The following is a 17,906-nucleotide window of genomic DNA, read 5'->3' as shown; positions in this document are numbered from 1 at the left end:
GTCGACGACACCTTTGGCAGCCATGGAGCGAGCAGCTTCGTTTGGTCCTGGGGTTGCTGTGTTCCAGTTCCATGCGTGATGGGGAAGAAGAAACTGGTTTTTGTTTTGCACAAGAAAGGGGTTCCATTTAGGCAACTCAACCCACTTTTAATATTCTCACCATGTGCATTGAGTATTGATTGTGGCATGTTTGTTTCCTTCCCGCACCCCTCCATTTTTAATATCTGCGCACCCCAGTTTTAATCTTGCACCCCTCATATGTTATAACCTGCACCCATATGTTTTTAGTTGTTTGTTTTAGCCCTATTTTATTATTATGTTGTTGTAGCCTAATGTTTACTAGTCCTACATACGTTTGGATCTGATTTAGTTTACTAGTTACACCCCCAAATTTACTGCACGCATTTTTGATCCTTTACTCATGGCACCCCAATGTTTATGTTTGCACCCTCTATGCATCTTGTATCCTTTGTTTTCTTATTAAATCCCATCTTTTTTATGCACATATTTTATTTATTTATTTAAGAAATAAAAAATATTTGAAAATTACAAAAATCATAAAAATAAAAAAAATTTAAAAAGATGAAAAATGTTTTCTTTTTCTTTAAATATTTGTCATGTCACTCGCGTTGTGTGAAAGTGATTTTCAAATAATTCAAAAAAAAAAACATGAAATTTTAAATTATAAAAATACCAACATCTCCAAATAAATCGTTTTTTAAGAACTACGTTGACTCTTAGCTTTTTATTGTGATTGGAGATACATAAGAGCAATGTTAGTCTTGTTAGGTTCACCTCTAAACAAAATCAAATTATTTTTCAAATAATTTTTCAAATATCTTTTACAAAACTATATAATCATAATTTCTCAGTTTGAATGAGAATACGTAGGATCAAGGTCAATCATTGTCAGGCCCAACAAACCAAAATAATATTTATGCTTATTTTGTATATTTTATTCTTACTATTTTCGAGGAAATTACACATTTTTGAAAACCACATCACTAAAAAAAATTGAAATTACCGATGAATTTTGTCGACAAATATATTTTTGTCAGTAAATTTAAATTATCAATGAATTTTACCGACGGATTCTCAAATTTTAATTATCGACAGAAAAATCCGTCGGTAACACAGATTTCATTTATCGACAGAAAAATTTGTTGGTAATTCAATTTTTTTTTACTGACAAATTTACCAACAAATTAATCCGTTGGTAAAAGGAGCGGGAAATTTCCCATTCAAATTTGTATTGTCGACGAAGGAGAAGAAAAAGAAGAAGAAGAAGAATACCCTGATCTAACCTTAAAAGAAATAACATATGGATGAATAATATCTATAGTAAAGAATACTGGAGTAACCCTATGCAATAATATCAAAATCGAAAACAAAATTAAAAAGAGTCAAGATCAATGGATAAAAGAATTAGGAGAATTTTGCTCACAATATGGTTACGAAAAACAGCAAGCTCCATTAGAAAAACGAAAAGTCATTCAAAAGAAAAAGATACAAACCTCAAGAAATCCTAGTCATAAATGAAGTACTCGGAGAAATTGGAAGGAAGCAAAAGAATCAACCCCAATAAAAGAAAAGAGTAAAATGGTTTGCTTTAAACGTGGAAAGGTAGGACACATGAAGAAAGATTGTCGTGTGAAAGAAAAGATAAATGCATTAGAAATGAGCGAAGAATTTAAAGAACAAATATCAAAAATATTATTAAATTCGTCTGAAGATGAATTTGGTTTGAAGAAGAAAAGATTAAATGGCTTAATAAAATAAAAGATTTGATATTAAAAGAATCCTCAGAAGAAATAGTCGAAAAAACTCCTCGACCTTTGCGGCCCTTTAAGAGTTATGATTTTGCAAAATTACTAAAACAGGCAGAAGAAACTCATAAAAAACCTAATTTGAACAACCTATATAAAGAGGTAAAAACTTTGAAAGAAGAGATTAGGAAGATAAAAGAAGAATTAAGAATGACAAAAGAGATAGAAGAAAGTGAAGAATCAGAAGAGGAGGATAATCTTGAACAACAGATAAGTCAAATCAAAACTTTTCAACAGAAATGGCAAATAAAAATTGCACTAAAAATAGGAAATACTTTTCATAAACAATATACAACCCTAGTAGATTCAGGAGCTGACTTAAATTGCATTAGAGAAGGATTAATTCCCACACAGTATTATGAAAAAACTCTCTAGAAATTGTTCACCGCCAACAATTCTAATCTTAAGGTAGAATATAAACTATCAAATGCAAGTATTTGTAACAAAGGAAAATGTTATAAAAATAATTTTATTCTAACTAAAGATATCTCAGAAGAAGTAATTTTAGGGACCCCCTTCTTAACCCAAATCCATCCTTTTACAGTATCAAAAGAAGGAATAAAAACACGTAAAAATGTATTTGAATTTATTAAACCTATAAAATTTAAGGAAATAAAAAATATAAAAGAATTAGAAGAAGAAAATTTTCTAAGTATCATAAAAAATAAAGAAAACCAGATAAAATTAATACAAAAGGAAATAGATTATGAACGAATAGAAAAAGAGAGAATAAAAAATAAAGATAAAATAGTAGAAATAGAAAATAATTTTAAAAAGGAAGTATGTGACGAGGTACCAACCGCCTTTTGGCACCGGAATAGTTTTGAGGTAGATCTACCTTATGAAGAAAATTTTAATGATAAAATGATACCCACAAAAGCAAAACCAGTACAAATGAATCAACAAACTCTTGAACACTGCCGAAAGGAAATAAATCAATTTATGGAAAAAGGTCTAATTAGAAAAAGTAAATCACCTTGGAGTTGTGCAGCTTTATATGTAAATAATGCAAACGAAAGAGAAAGAGGAGAACCTCGAATGGTAATTAATTATAAACCTTTAAATAATGTTTTAAAATGGATAAGATACCCTCTTCCAGATAACCAAGAATTAATAAAAAGATTATATAAAGCAATAATTTTTTCTAAATTCGATATGAAATCAGGATACTATCAAATAAAATTAAAAGAACAGGATAAATATAAAACCGCATTTGTCGTGCCTTTTGGGTATTATGAATTGAATGTTATGCCTATGGGATTAAAAATCGCCCCAGCCGAATTTCAAAATATCATGAATAATATTTTAAGCCCATATAATGATTTTACGGTGGTATATCTAGACGATGTGTTAATTTTCTCAGAGTCTTGGGATAAACATGTAAAATGCCTGAATTTATTTAAGAAAATAATAAAACAAAATGGGTTGGTGTTGTCCGCAAAGAAAATGAATTTGGCCCAAACAAATATAAGATTTTTGGGACATGAAATTTACCAAGGAAAAGTAGCCCCTATCATAAGAAGTATCGAATTTGCTAGTAATTTTCCTAATGAAATAAAAGATAAAAATAAGCTACAACGATTTTTAGGATGTTTAAATTACGTTTTCGAATTTATCCCTGAAATAAGAATAGTGGCCAAACCCCTGTATAATCGTTTAAAAAAGAATCCTACACAGTGGGAAAAAGAACACTCTAGAGCCATAATAAAAATAAAAGAATTAGTAAAAAACCTCCCTTGTCTAGGGATTCATAATCCTGAAGCTTTTATGATTGTAGAAACAGATGCATCCGAAATAGGATTTGGAGGAATATTAAAACAAAAAATAAATGATAAAGAATAAATAGTTAAATACCACTCTGGGATATGGAATGATACACAACAGAAGTATAGTACAGTAAAAAAAAGAAATACTTTCAATTGTTTTGTGTATTTCAAAATTCCAAAATGATTTAATAAATAAACCTTTTTTATTAAGAGTCGATTGCAAATCGGCAAAAGAAATTCTAGAAAAAGATGTTAAAAACTTGGTTTCTAAACAAATTTTTGCTCGTTGGCAAAGTTTGTTGTCTTGTTTTGATTTTAAAATTTAATTTATAAAAGGAAAACATAATTTCATTCCTGATTTTTTAACAAGGGAATTTTTACTGGAAAATGAGTCAAAAGAACCCCCGGTGGGAATGATAGAACAACAGAAATATCAACCAGTAATGAAAAATATAAACACTTAAAAACACCAATCCCTTATTCCCCCTAGTAATACAGAGCCTGATGGCTCTGATACCAGTTGGCACCAGGGCGACAACAATTTATATAATTAAATATTTAAAAGCATAGATAGATTATATAAAACATTTAAACTAGCTAAAATAAAATGGAATATTAGGAGAAATTACCACTTACAAGATTATTTCGAGCTTTTCTTTTCATAGTGGAAAACCAATACAGGATGGAGTCGAGAAAGAGAATCAAGAGAGAGAGGGTGAGAAATCAAGAAAGGGTTTTCAAGGAAAATGTAGTCTGCCTCCTTCGTTTTCTTTGAAGGTATTTATAGGAGAGAGACTTCAAATTACATTTCATTTAAGACTATCGGAATTCAAATTACATTTCATTTTACATTTCTTGTTAGAGGGCATCTTCTTTTCTAGGTGGTGACTTTTCTTCTTTTTCGTAAAGCATCTTCTTTTGTCGGGCATCTTTAGTGGAGTCTCGTCCTTTTGTCACCTCAATTCTTCTTCTTCTTCTTCTTCTTCTTCTTCTGTGTGAAGCAGTGGAAAGGGGTCCACTTCGCCTGTGTGAAGTAGTGGTTGGGGATTGGTTCAAGTGTTGTACTCTCTTTCCTGTGTGAAGTAGTGGGGAGGGGAAAGATGTTTCACCTTATTTCGGCTCGTTGCGAGTATAGTGCCTGATGTGCGATGCATCGACGTTTTTACTCATAATTCCTTGAGGAATAAGGGAGACAATCTGACTGCGATAGTGGGACACATCGAACAATCTATTTTTAGGAAACTAGATGTTGTTGTGGGATAAAAGGCCGCAAAAAACAAAAGCTTGTTTATGATTATTATGTTTAAAAATTCTAGATGAAACATGAATTGGTTGGTTGGTTGTGCTTTGGCTTTGTATTTAAGAGTGGTGTGTTAAAACCAAAGCTTGATTATGATCACTATGTTTAAGGATTCTAGATGAATGTAATAGTCTGTTTGGTTTGGTATGATTGTTTGGATTTTGGGGGTTGTATGCTCAAACCAAAGTTTGATTGTGATCATAATGCTTAAAGTGTTACTTGAAGGCGATGTTGAGTGTTATTTAACATGTTTTATTTACGAATATATATATATATATGTATACATATATATATATATATATATATATATATATATATATATATGTATATATACTTATATATATGTATACATATGTATATATATATATATATATATGTATACATATATACATATACACATATATACATATATACATATATATATATATATATATATATGTATATATATATATGTATATATGTATATATGTATATATGTGTATATATATATATATATGTATATATATATATATATATATATATATATATATATCATTGTTTATGGTTAACTTACCCCTATTTGTTTGTTTGATGTGTTTGTTGCATGTGCGATGATCGTATAACATATGTGTTATACGGGAGCAGATGGTAATGCAAATGTTTCTGGCACCAAGTAGATTGAAGAGAGCTTGAGGTGAACTCGAGAGTTTTTATAATTTATTAGTTGTTCTAAATCAAATAGTGAAGACTATGTAATTTTCTTTTGTTTGAAATTGTTATTTGTATTTTTCTAGACAAATTAACGTTTTGAACGATGTAATTTAAATCAAATTAAAAGTTTTTTATTAGTACGTTTTCAATGATAATCATTTTTCGTCAAACACGTCATTTTCTAACTATCTGTGACATCCCAAAATTGGGGTGTTACAATAGTAACCAAGTTATCTTCATCCATTTTGAGGTTGACTAGCCTGTGATTCAAATAAACTTTATTGGCTTCAGATGACTTCTCATACATATTTGACAATGCTTATATCAAATCTACGATTGTTTTCTCATTCATGATGTTGAAGGCAACATTCTTAGTTAATGTTAACCGGATCACACCGAGTGTCTACCAATCTAACAACTTCCATTCTGATTCCTCCATGTCATTTGACTTTTGCCCTTTTAAAGATAGATACTTCTTTTAATACTGGTAGTCCTACTAATCCTCTATCTGTATTTTCTAGGACCCGACCTAAAGTTACTATTATGGAACTTCTCAATCCTCACTCATTATTTTACCTTTCAATATCTTTTTCTTTTACAAATAGAAAAACTTTAGCTTTTAATGATGGTTTTACCTTTAAACGTAAATTTTGAAAGCACACTCATGATGAAAAAAAAATATTTATGTGTAATTTTGTTCAGGGATCCAACTATATCATTTTATGTAAGGATACTATTATTTTGAGATCCAATAAATTTTTACACATACTTTACATGAACCATTTTATTCTTTAATATCTCTCTTCCTTTATAAATATAAAACTTAACATCTTAACGATCAAAATATTACAAAAGTAAGTTAAAAGTAAGTTGTTGAGTTTTGTAAAAAATAATGTCACTGAAGAATGTTGGAGTAAAGTAACTAAAATATTTCTTAATCCTTAAATGTGTGACGTTATGCAATGTGAAATAGGAATAATTAGATATTTGCGGTCAACGAACCTTTCTAATTAACTTTCTAATTATAACGTACCTTTCCATTAATAATAACAATGTCCTTCATGAAAAAAAATCTATTCTCCAACGAAACATGAACACTAGAACAAGAATATGAGGCAGGACACAGATCCAAAGAGCGGCTTCAACCGCGTTTCCAGAACCTTCCACAGCCTCAGACCACCATTTCCCCTCCCTCCGCCCGATGCTGCCGTCTCCGCCGTATCATACACCCTCTCCCTCCGCCGCAACTCGCCGTTTCCAGACTCTGTCACTGCCTTTGTAGACGCCGCCACCGGGCACAGCATCTCTTACGAAGAACTCATCTACCGTGCCGAAACCCTAGCCGCAAACCTCGCCACAGTTTTCAAACTTTCCAAAGGAGACGCCGCGTTCGTTCTCTCCCCAAACCTTATCCAAGTTCCGATTCTCTACTTCGCGCTCCTCTCCCTCGGAGTCATCGTCTCCCCCGCGAATCCTCTGTCCACGCGCTCCGATCTCACGCGCCTCTTCCACCTCAGCAAACCTGCTATCGTCTTTACAGTGACTTCAATCGCGGAACGCGAGTATGGTATCCCTACCGTCCTCCTCGACTCCCCCGAGTTCGACTCGCTCACTCAGTCGAAGATTCACAATCCGAGTCCACTCGCATCCCCCGCGCGAGTGAATCAATCCGACTTGGCAGCGATTCTGTACTCCTCGGGGACCACGGGGATGGTAAAGGGCGTGATGCTCACGCACCGTAACTTAACAGCATTAGCCGCGGGATACGACGCCGTTCGAGTGAAGAGAAAGGAGCCCGCGGTGTTCCTGTTCACGATGCCGTTTTTCCACGTATACGGCTTCTCCTTCGGCTTCAAGGCGATGGTTCTGTCGGACACGGTGGTGATCATGGAAAGATTCAATTTGAAGGGAATGCTGAGCGCCGTGGAAAGGTTCCGGGTGACGAATCTCGCGGTGGTGCCGTCCCTGTTGGTCGCTTTGACGAAGGACGATGTCACCAACGAGTACGATTTGACGACGTTAGAGGGGATTGCATGCGGCTCGGCTCCACTCGGAAAGGATACCGCCGAGGCTTTCAAAGCCAAGTTCCCCAATGTGGTACTAATCCAGGTTTGTCTTCTCAACTATGAACATATCATATCATCATCATAATTATAATATGAATTGGTTCAAATTATTGGTAAATCTGAAAATCGATCGGATAATGTTTTTGAGCACGTTGGAAGAAGTAAAAACATCAATCAATTAATTATGAAGTAACTTTTTAAAATAAGTATTAATTAAAAAAAATACTCCCTCCCTCTTCTCACATTATTGCAATTTAAGATTACTCCAAACCGATTAAGAATATTTTTTCAAATAATTTTATGATTTTTAATAAATAAATAAATTAGTTCAATAGGAAAGAAAATTTAATTTGAGATAATTTTAAAAAATAATATTTCATTAAAAAGTGAAAAGTGGCATTGTTTATATGGATGAAACTATATGCAAAATGAAATTTAGATAGAAATCACCCTTTGAGCTAAGAAAATGCGTTTCCCATTAATAACATTTTTAGTTAGTAAAATGAAGTGAGAATTAGTTAATATTTTATATTATATCTAAAGTTAAAATATTTCATTGATTTCTATTTTATTGTTTTAATTTAGTTTTTATTTTTGAGTAATTTATTGTAATCGGGTCTTTTCTACTAGTAATGCATTAACAACTTTAGCTAATGTGTCATGACAAATGACAACTTTAGTGATAGCTTATGTATCATGGGCTATTTTATGTTTTTTTTTTTTTTAAAGTATCACGTGTCAAATTAAGGTCCTACTACATGATAGATATATTGATGATGTAAAAAAAACTCAATTTAGTCCTTGTGTTTGGGTATATTGTCTCAATTTAGTCACATCTTCTTAAAGCTAAAACAATGTTATCCATTTTAAATTGAGAAATTTTAATTTATATATATATATATATATATATATATATATATAATGACATTTTTAACCAAATTTAAAACAAAATTTGAATAAAGTTCGATGTAAAGTATAAATTTAAATAAATTTAATCTTGTTTAAAATATCATTGCAACATTTATAAAATAGCTAAAATTTGACCTCAATTTGGATATAGATGAAATTGTTCCGGTTTAAACAAAAATTAGGATTAAATTGAGAAAAAAAAATAAATATAAAGTCTAAATTAAGAATTTTCATATTTAACAATATCACGTGACACCAGTAATGTTACATCATGTTGTCATTGTCATGACAAATTGATATGTAGTCAAACTCCTAAAAAAAATAAAAAATTATAAAATAATTAAATAAAATAAAAAAAATCAAGAAAAAAAATCACGAGTGAACATGTGGCACATTTCACGATGTTATTGCATTATTAATGGTTGTTATTGCATTATTGATAGAAAGATTCTAATTGTAACAATTTTTTTTCAAAATATGGACCATATTGAAACAAATAAAAAAAAGACTGATTTGAGATTTTTCTACAAGAATTAGGTTCAAGGGAATGATTTAACCTATATCTAAAAGTGTAATATATCTAAAAGTGTAATTTATTTCGACTACTGATTTTGTAAAATTAAATTTAAGTTAAATGAACAGTAAATTTAAATTTTTTAACCATTTTCACATATTAGTATTGGATAAAAGAGATTAAATAAAATTTTAATTTAAGAGACATGCTATTAAGGAATTCCTTTTAGAATAACATCTAATAAAAATTAAACATTACTTTAAGTTAACTTAATCAGACTACAAAATTTAAAATTCTTTATTTAGTTGCATATCAGTGTGTAATTTAAAAAGATAAAGGAAAGATTTATGCTATGTTTAATACTTATTTATTTGAAAACCGATTAAGTCTACTTTCTTTTATAAATACAATTAAGTTTATAGGGATGTCAACGAGACAAATAAGATACAAGTAGTAGCTCCCTTGTACCTTACCTGTTTGATAAATATCCTATCTATTGGATAAATATTCGTCTCATACCCATCTCCATATCTATGCGAATATCCGTTATGCGGGTTTTCACATTTTTTTTAATATTCACAGGTATCTACAGGTATCTGTGGATATTTATCAACAAATAAAATAAAATATTTAACAACATATTTTAACCAATAAATTCAAATAAAATCCAATACATAATATTCATAAATTTCAAATAAAGTCTAAATAATCCATTTACATAATGTTGAATTACAATTTACAAAGAAATAGAAATGATTTTTAAACCAATTGATAAAAAATACTCATTCAATCAATGTGTTAATATTTTAATCATGTCTTTTAATTTAAATTATAGTATAGTGGGTATGGGTATCTGCGGTACGGATACTATGATACATGTACCTATCTGGTTAACATGCGAGTATAAAAAACTTCCATACTCGTTACCCGAGGGTATCTAATTACAATATCCACTTCTTATCCATTTCTGGTTTTATCCGCGAATACTCGTGGATATGGATTTTTTTGGCATCTTTACAAATTCCACTAGTATATTAGAATTACAAAATATAAGAGGAATATTCATTCGATTTGAGTAATTTTTGGTTAAACATTCGGTATTAATTGGACAACGACCACTCTAGGAAAAAATTGAATTTTACATTAGTTTGGAAAATTTTATTCATGAATTACATGAATAAGATGTTTCACTTCTTAGATAAGTTTGTTATTGTTTTCATATATAATATTCTTATTTATTCCAAGAATCATGATGAACATGAGGAGTATCTGAGGTCAGGGTTAGGCATACTAAGAGAAAAGTAGTTTATAGTTAAGTTGTCAAAATGTGAGTTTTTGTTGAGGAAAGTGTAGTTTTTGGGACATATAAGATCAGGTAAGGGATTTATGTGGACCATGCTAAAGTAGAGGTTGTGCTAAATTGGGAGCGTCCCAAGACTACCACAAATGTTTTTGGGTTTGGTTGGCTATTAAAGGAGGTTCATTGTGGGATTCTCTAGAATAGTTTCACCCTTAACGTAGTTGACTCGTAACAACCAGCCATTTGCTTGTACCGATAGATATGAGCAAAACTTTCAAGAACTAAAGACAAGGTTAACTACTACACTAGTGTTGGTGGTACTAGATATAAGAAAACCTTTTGAAATTTATTATGATACTTCTCACTAAGACTTGGGACGTGTGTTGATGAAAGAAAATAAAGTAGTAGCTTATGCTTCCAGACAATTGAAGAATCATGAGAGAAACTGCCCTTTTTATGATTTGGAGTTAGCATTTATGGTGTTTACCTTGAAGATCTAGAGGCATTATCGTTATAGTGAAAAGTTCATGGTGTGTAGTAATCACAAAAGCCTAAAGTACATTTTTAAGAAGAAATTAAATATGAGATAGAGAAAGTGTGCAAAGTTTTTGAAGGATTATGAGTTTCAATTGATGTATCACCTAGGGAAGGCAAATGTGATGGTTAATGCTCTTAGTAGGAAAGTGGTGCAAGGGTTTGACCTTGATGTACCTCCATAGTTGGCAAACCTTCAATGTTTTTTGTGTATCTTAGTTGAGGAAATACACCCCTAATCCCAGTCATATCTTGGAAGTTGATGATGTGCAAGTCAAAGAGAACTTATTGTTTGAGGCCAGACCAACCAAGTAGGATTGAGGATTACCAATCTAAACAACTCAAAGGTAAAGTTATTAGTTTGGTGAAAGTGTTATGGGATATTCAATTTGGTGACTCTACATGGGAATTGGATATGAAAAATCTATATCCTTGTCTAGTAAGTTGGATTTTTAGGAATGAAAAGTTTTGTTGTTGGGGGAAAGTGTAACCCTTGTGACCCATCCACATTCTATTGACTATCGACTATCGACTATCGTTGTTTTCTTTGTTTGCCATCTTGCAAAAGGAAATAGTAAAATAATAATATATAATACTAAAGTATGAGAAGAATAGAAAGGTTGACTCCACACCTTTCTGGTTTCATTCTCTATGTCTACAGAGTATATTAATACAATAATATAATAATAAGATATTAATAGAAGAAGGAAGTAAGCTTACCTCTACAACTTTCTATTTCATTTTTGTGCCTTCACCCAAGCCAAATGTCCTCATTCTTTCTCTTTTAATTTCATCTATATTTCTTATCCTTTTCAAAATCAAATTGCACCACGTTGAAAATTAAGAGTTAAGGAAATTATGAACCAATCAAATTTCAAAAAAGTGTCTGTAGTTGGGAGTGGCTCAATATATTGAGCATTAGAGTTTTAGCTTGGACAAGCTATTTTGAGTTAAGGGAAACTAGTCTATTTATAATAATTGTTTTGTTGTAAGTTGAGAAATTGATTTTGATTATGAATTTGGGAAGTATCAACATAATTGTCGATGGGTTTATCTATTTGATTTTTGCTTTGATGGGTTTATCTATTTGATTTTGGCTTGTGCTTGTGAAACTGGTTTGATTGTGTTAGAATCATCCAATCTACTATACCCAAGATCTATTTTGAACTAAACAATGGTTTTTTCACTTAAGATGATTTAAATTGACCTAGATTGGTAGATTGAGTGACCTAACTTAGTTGAATCGTGATTGTTCACTCATACGACACAAGCGATATTGCTAGATTGCTCGGTGCCATCTGCATAACTCAATTCAGTGAGGTCAAGGTGGTGGGCGTCACTTTTAGACCCTCGGGGGAGCCACTAGCATAGCATCGAGTGTCACCTAAAATTAATTTCAAGGGTTCCTTATACTCCGAGCGCCAATGACTTTTGTTGACACCCTTGTGTGCTAAATTCATGTTTTTCCTATTTCGTTTAAGCATGTATGTTTCTATATTGTGAATGATGAATGAGCTTGATGTGAAATGTAATATGTTGATGACATGGATAAGGATACTGTACAAATTTCCAAGGAGGAAATACTAAATTGATCTGGAGTTATCTTCTTGATTATGGATAAGGAAATACTAAATTATGATGATATGGATAAGGATAGTGAATGTTGATATGTAAAGGGATTATCTTGATTCTGCTAAAATCCTACTCGTGTAGAGGAAGATATCTAGTTATGAGAATCGTAGGAGGTTCATATTTGAAGTTTGGTGAAAGACCGAGGCTTGCAAATATCGAACTTACCCTATCATGCTTTATGGAAGGGTGTAGTTGCCCCGTATATATACTATAAGAATGCATTCAGTACAATAACATATATTACGAAATAAAAAACAAATTTGAGTAACAAAATGAAAAATATTTAGGAATAGTAGATTCAAATAGATAATAATAGAAGAATAAAAAATGCAACCTTCAGTTGATTGTGCTTGACCTTCGGCACGAACCGACATGGCTCAATTTTCAACCCAAGTTACTTGGGTTGATTTTCTGCTCACATTGACTTTCAACTCGGGTCCACTCAACTCGACCATAGGCCTAGACAACTCGACTTTGTTTGGCTCGAGGCTCGACCTTTAACTCAGGCCTACTTGACTTGACCTTTAGTTCGTGGTGACTCTTTTTGATCTTTGTCCCAATCTGACTCATCTTAATGGTCGACTGATCTTGACCTTCGACCAAGGCCAACTTGTCTTCACTTTCGGTTAGGGCCGAATCTTATCGATCTTCGACCAAGACATACTAGTCTCAACCTTTGGTTAGGACCGATAGTCTCGACCTTTGGCCAGAACTGACTAGTCTTGACCTTTGGCTAGGGTCAACTTGACTATACCTCCCGCCCTTGTCAACTTGGCTTGGCCCTTTGACAAGAATCTGCTTAGCTAAACCTTCAACGTTGAAAGTCGAGCTGATTAAGCCTGAGACGAAGGATGAGTAAAGTCGACCATAGTCGAGGGTCTAAATGAGTTGGCTTAGACCGAAAGTCGAGACAAGCTGGCCCAAGTCAAAAGTCGAGACAAGTTGGCCCAAGCTAAGGGTCGAGTCAAATCAGTCCAATCTAAAGGTTGAGCCATATATTTTTAAAATATGATTTTGTCCTAAAAGAGAAATTAATTTACTTTATTAAAAAAAAAATTGAAATTCAAGATATCCAAACAAATTATTTAAAAAATAAAGATAATTAAATTGTAAGTAATTATATACCATGTATTTCAATTTCTTACAAATGTTAAAATTCTTTATAAAACGCAAGGTAAAAGAATCGGGATAATTATTTATTTATTTCAATTTTATCAAAATTTGATAATTAAATTTACAGGTATAAAATAATCGATAATGTAAAAGTTATATATATATATATATATATATATTTAAATTGTATATTTATATAATTTTAACAAGTATTTCATTAATAAAAATATATTTTGAAATTTTAAATTTTGAGGGATAAAATATAACCACATGAATTGATATGTCATATATCACTATAAAAAACTATCAAAAAACAAACACCAAAAGTAATTAACCATTATATCATGTTAAAGTAGTCTTTATTAGTAATAAAAAATTATAATTAATTTATAAATTAATATCTAAATTGTTATATTAGCTAGTTACCATAATTATTGCTGATTTTAAATTAGTATTATTTTCTTTAAGTTCTTTAATTATCTCAATGTTTAACAATAGTTTCTCATATGCAAACAATTTAGGGATATGGTTTAACCGAATCATGTGCCGGGGTTGTCCGAACCTCTCCGGAAGATGCTAAGCAAGTGGAAACAACAGGTAAACTGCTACCGGGGGTGGAAGCCAAAATTGTGAACCCAGACACAGGAGAAGCCATGCTTCCAGGTGAACAAGGAGAACTCTGGCTCAAATCACCTACTATTATGAAAGGTAATGTCTGGCTTGGAAATTGTGTGGTTAATGGATTCCTCATGTAATGACTTAACTTTCTACATACAAAAGGATCCTAAATAAGGTCATCATCTTTAAAACTAAGCTTTAAATTGAAATCCATAGGTAGTGTAAATGATTTGCTACCTAAGAAACCAGTATCATCAATCAAAGATAGAATATATTGTCTCTAACTCAAGGAAATACACTTGTTAGATCTAACAATTTTTGAGTTTAAGAAATATTTGAGAGAACTAAGGATCTTTAGTTTGAACAAAACACTCAATGTCAATTGTACTTTGTTGGCAGAAGAAGAATCAAGGCCTCCTAAGATGATGTTGTCCACATAAGGAACAAAATTACCATAGAAAAACTGAAATCATAAGTGAAGATTTATTCAACTTGCAGAACCATTGCCTAGAGGCTTATCTTAGTTCATATATAGATTTATTCAACTTGCAGAACCATTGCACTCCTCTTCAACTAATATTTGATCCTTATCAATGCATGGACCATGTTGGAGCAGGTTATGTTGATGATCTAGAAGCAACTTCAGCAACTTTGGTGAATGGGTGGTTAAGGACCGGAGACCTTTGTTATTTCGATAATGATGGTTTTTTGTATGTTGTCGATAGGTTAAAAGAGTTGATCAAATACAAGGGTTACCAGGTAACTGTTGGGAATAGTCCAAGTGTGAGTCAAAGTCTCACATTGGATATAATAAATAAAGTTAAACACTATATAAGAATAAAGACCCATAACAACATTGCCTTAAGGTTTTGGTGTAAAAGTGGTGTCTAAGGTCTTATATGTGCAAGACTAATGTCATATAACCATGATGTTAAAAACATCTCTAACATGTTTTACAAATATTAAGTATAAATTATTTTCTGTTATATTATTTGTTCCAATGTTATTGTTGTTTGATGTGATATATAGCAAGGCATTGAAAACAATGTGCATTGCAGGTTGCTCCTGCGGAGTTAGAAAAATGGCTCTTGTCTCACCCAGAGATAAATGATGCTGCAGTTATTTCGTAAGATTTTGTCTGCTCTACTCATTTTTATTTGTAGTTTCTTTCAATGATAAAAATATTACTTTAACACAGATTCTAGAAATGAACTTTAATAAAAAAGAAAAACAGATCTTAGAATCGACTCTTATTAAAAATGTTCTAACAAAGCAATTTTTTTTTTTTTCAGAATTTAATGCTTTTATATAGTGAAAACTTGTTTTTCCAATTAAACATTTCTTACCATCACTTATTCTAGGTAGAAAATGGACACTCAATTTACCCTCGTGCACACAAACACGAGAATATGAAGTTAGAGGATAAAATTATAATCTTTACATGTGAAGGATCCATATTCAACTGAAAAATAACAGTACACATGCTTTGATTTTTTCTCTCTCCCAACGTACCAATTCCTATTTTTCAATTGGAAAATGATATTTTAACCTACTTCTTTTGATCCACTTTTAACCTACCACTCTCATCACCCTTAGATCATTTATTTTAATTTTTTGTAGTGATGTGATGTGATGATCTAAGGGTGATAAGAGTGGTAGGTTAAAAGTGGGTCAAAAAAGTAGGTTGAAGTATCATTATCCTTTTCAATTTATATGCTTCGCAAGTTGAAGACAAAGATCAGCATTGTTTGTGTTTCTCTTACTATACAGAGCGAGCGAAACTGAATTAAATTTAAAGTCTATTTCTTATCAAATTTAAAAAATGTCTAGATACATGTATAAAAAATTTTAATGTGTCAAGTACATAAAATAAATTAAAATTAAAAAGAAATTTCATTTATATATATAAATATAAGAGTTAATAAACTTCACATATATCATTAACAGATACCCCGATGAAGAAGCTGGGCAGGTTCCCATGGCGATTGTAGTAAGACAATCCCAAAGTTCCATCACTGAAGCAGAAATAATTGATTTTGTCGCCAAACAGGTACATTCCCTTATGCCTTCAATGATATATTTGCAGGATATATTTATTGATATATCTAAAGTTATGTGCAGGATATATTTATTGATATTTTCTGAAGAAAGTTGACAAAGTATTTTGTGAATTCTAAACACACTAGCATGGAAAATATCACATAAATTTACAAACTAAATAGCTGTAAAATACAACCATTTTTTTTAATTATCCGGACAATTTTTCAAAAAAGAAAGTAGTTTAAAGAAGTACATATTTGGTTTTCTTTTCTATTAATTTTAAATTTACAAGATTTCTCATATTTATGAAAGACAAAATCATTTCAATTCTTTTAAGAAAATCATTTATCTTAAAATATAACTGAAAAGATAAATTCACTATAAACATGATATATTAATAGAAAACACATATAAGTAAATTCATATTGTTATGGATAGTGGGTAAGGTAACATGATAATAGTGAATATTATTATTATTTGAGTGCCGAGAGATGTATATCACTAAAATTTCATATACTATCTTGATATATAATTTATTTAGATTTTAAATCACAATTTTATTAATTTAACTAAAATATTGTACTAGTTTAATTAAAGTGTTGTGTTCTTAAAAAGATTTAAGATATCTTGTTTTTCTCTATTATAACTAAGTGATAATTAATCTTTCATGTTATCACAAAGTTAAAAATGATTATGAAAATTTCAAAATGTATTTTAATGATTATGAAATGTTTGAATTATATAATCGATATATTGTTTCATATCAACAAGTATACTAATTTAATCAAAACGTTGTACTACTTTAACTAACTTGTGGTATAGAATAGATATATCTCTCATAAAAGTCTAAGTTTTCATGTTCCTTTCTCGGTTGCAGGTTGCACCATACAAGAAAATAAGGCGCGTGGCATTTGTGGACGCAATACCAAAGAATGCCTTAGGAAAGATACTAAGGAGGGACTTGAAAAAACTTGTTACCTCTAGATTATAATGCCTCAATAACATAACAAAAATGTTCGTAGAGAACCGAAATTACACTTTAAGATTCCACATCTCTGCACTCTTAAGTCTTCAATTCGAGATGTTTCCAGGTTGAACGAGAAATCTAGACACTGAAGTTAAAGTTGTCTATCATGTGATAATAAATGTCACCCAATTATCTCTAATGGACATTGCTATTTATATTAGATTTATGAATTTTTACCTAGTTGAACTTGTACCACATACATAACAAATAATTACCTTAGTTAATTTTATTTAATGTTATACTAATCTATTTTATACCTTAATCTCTACTAATTATAGTTGATTCTTGTTGATCCTTGTTGATCCTGACCAAAATATTGTTGTTGCCAATATGATATGGTGTTGCTCAAGATGAACATACATGACACAATTTGAGATGATATTAAGAGGACATACATAAGAGTAAGGGAGAAAGAACATAGTCTGAAATGATTTCGGGTATACAACATGAGATGATATTGGATGTATCTAATCTAATATACAATTGAGAATCTAACAAACTGTAACATTTTAATATAATAATATATCTACACTACTATCATTCAAAAAGAAAAATCACAAAGAGAAAAAAC

General features: G+C 31.1%; 1 protein-coding gene across 1 annotated transcript; it reads left to right on the top strand.

Annotated features, from left to right (window-relative positions):
- The first annotated feature begins 6,624 nt into the window (after positions 1-6,624).
- On the top strand, positions 6,625-17,591 carry LOC114182486 (4-coumarate--CoA ligase-like 9). The gene is made up of 6 exons (XM_028069361.1): positions 6,625-7,691; positions 14,172-14,358; positions 14,885-15,027; positions 15,327-15,394; positions 16,216-16,318; positions 17,186-17,591. The coding sequence occupies exons 1-6, from the start codon at positions 6,693-6,695 to the stop codon at positions 17,297-17,299; spliced, it is 1,614 nt and encodes a 537-aa protein (XP_027925162.1). The 5' UTR covers positions 6,625-6,692; the 3' UTR covers positions 17,300-17,591.
- Positions 17,592-17,906: the final 315 nt, after the last annotated feature.

Source organism: Vigna unguiculata, chromosome 4, assembly GCF_004118075.2.
Source record: "Vigna unguiculata cultivar IT97K-499-35 chromosome 4, ASM411807v1, whole genome shotgun sequence".
NCBI lineage: Eukaryota > Viridiplantae > Streptophyta > Magnoliopsida > Fabales > Fabaceae > Vigna > Vigna unguiculata.
The sequence above is the reverse complement of the archived record's forward strand: the minus strand, read 5'-3'. Positions and strand labels throughout refer to the sequence as shown.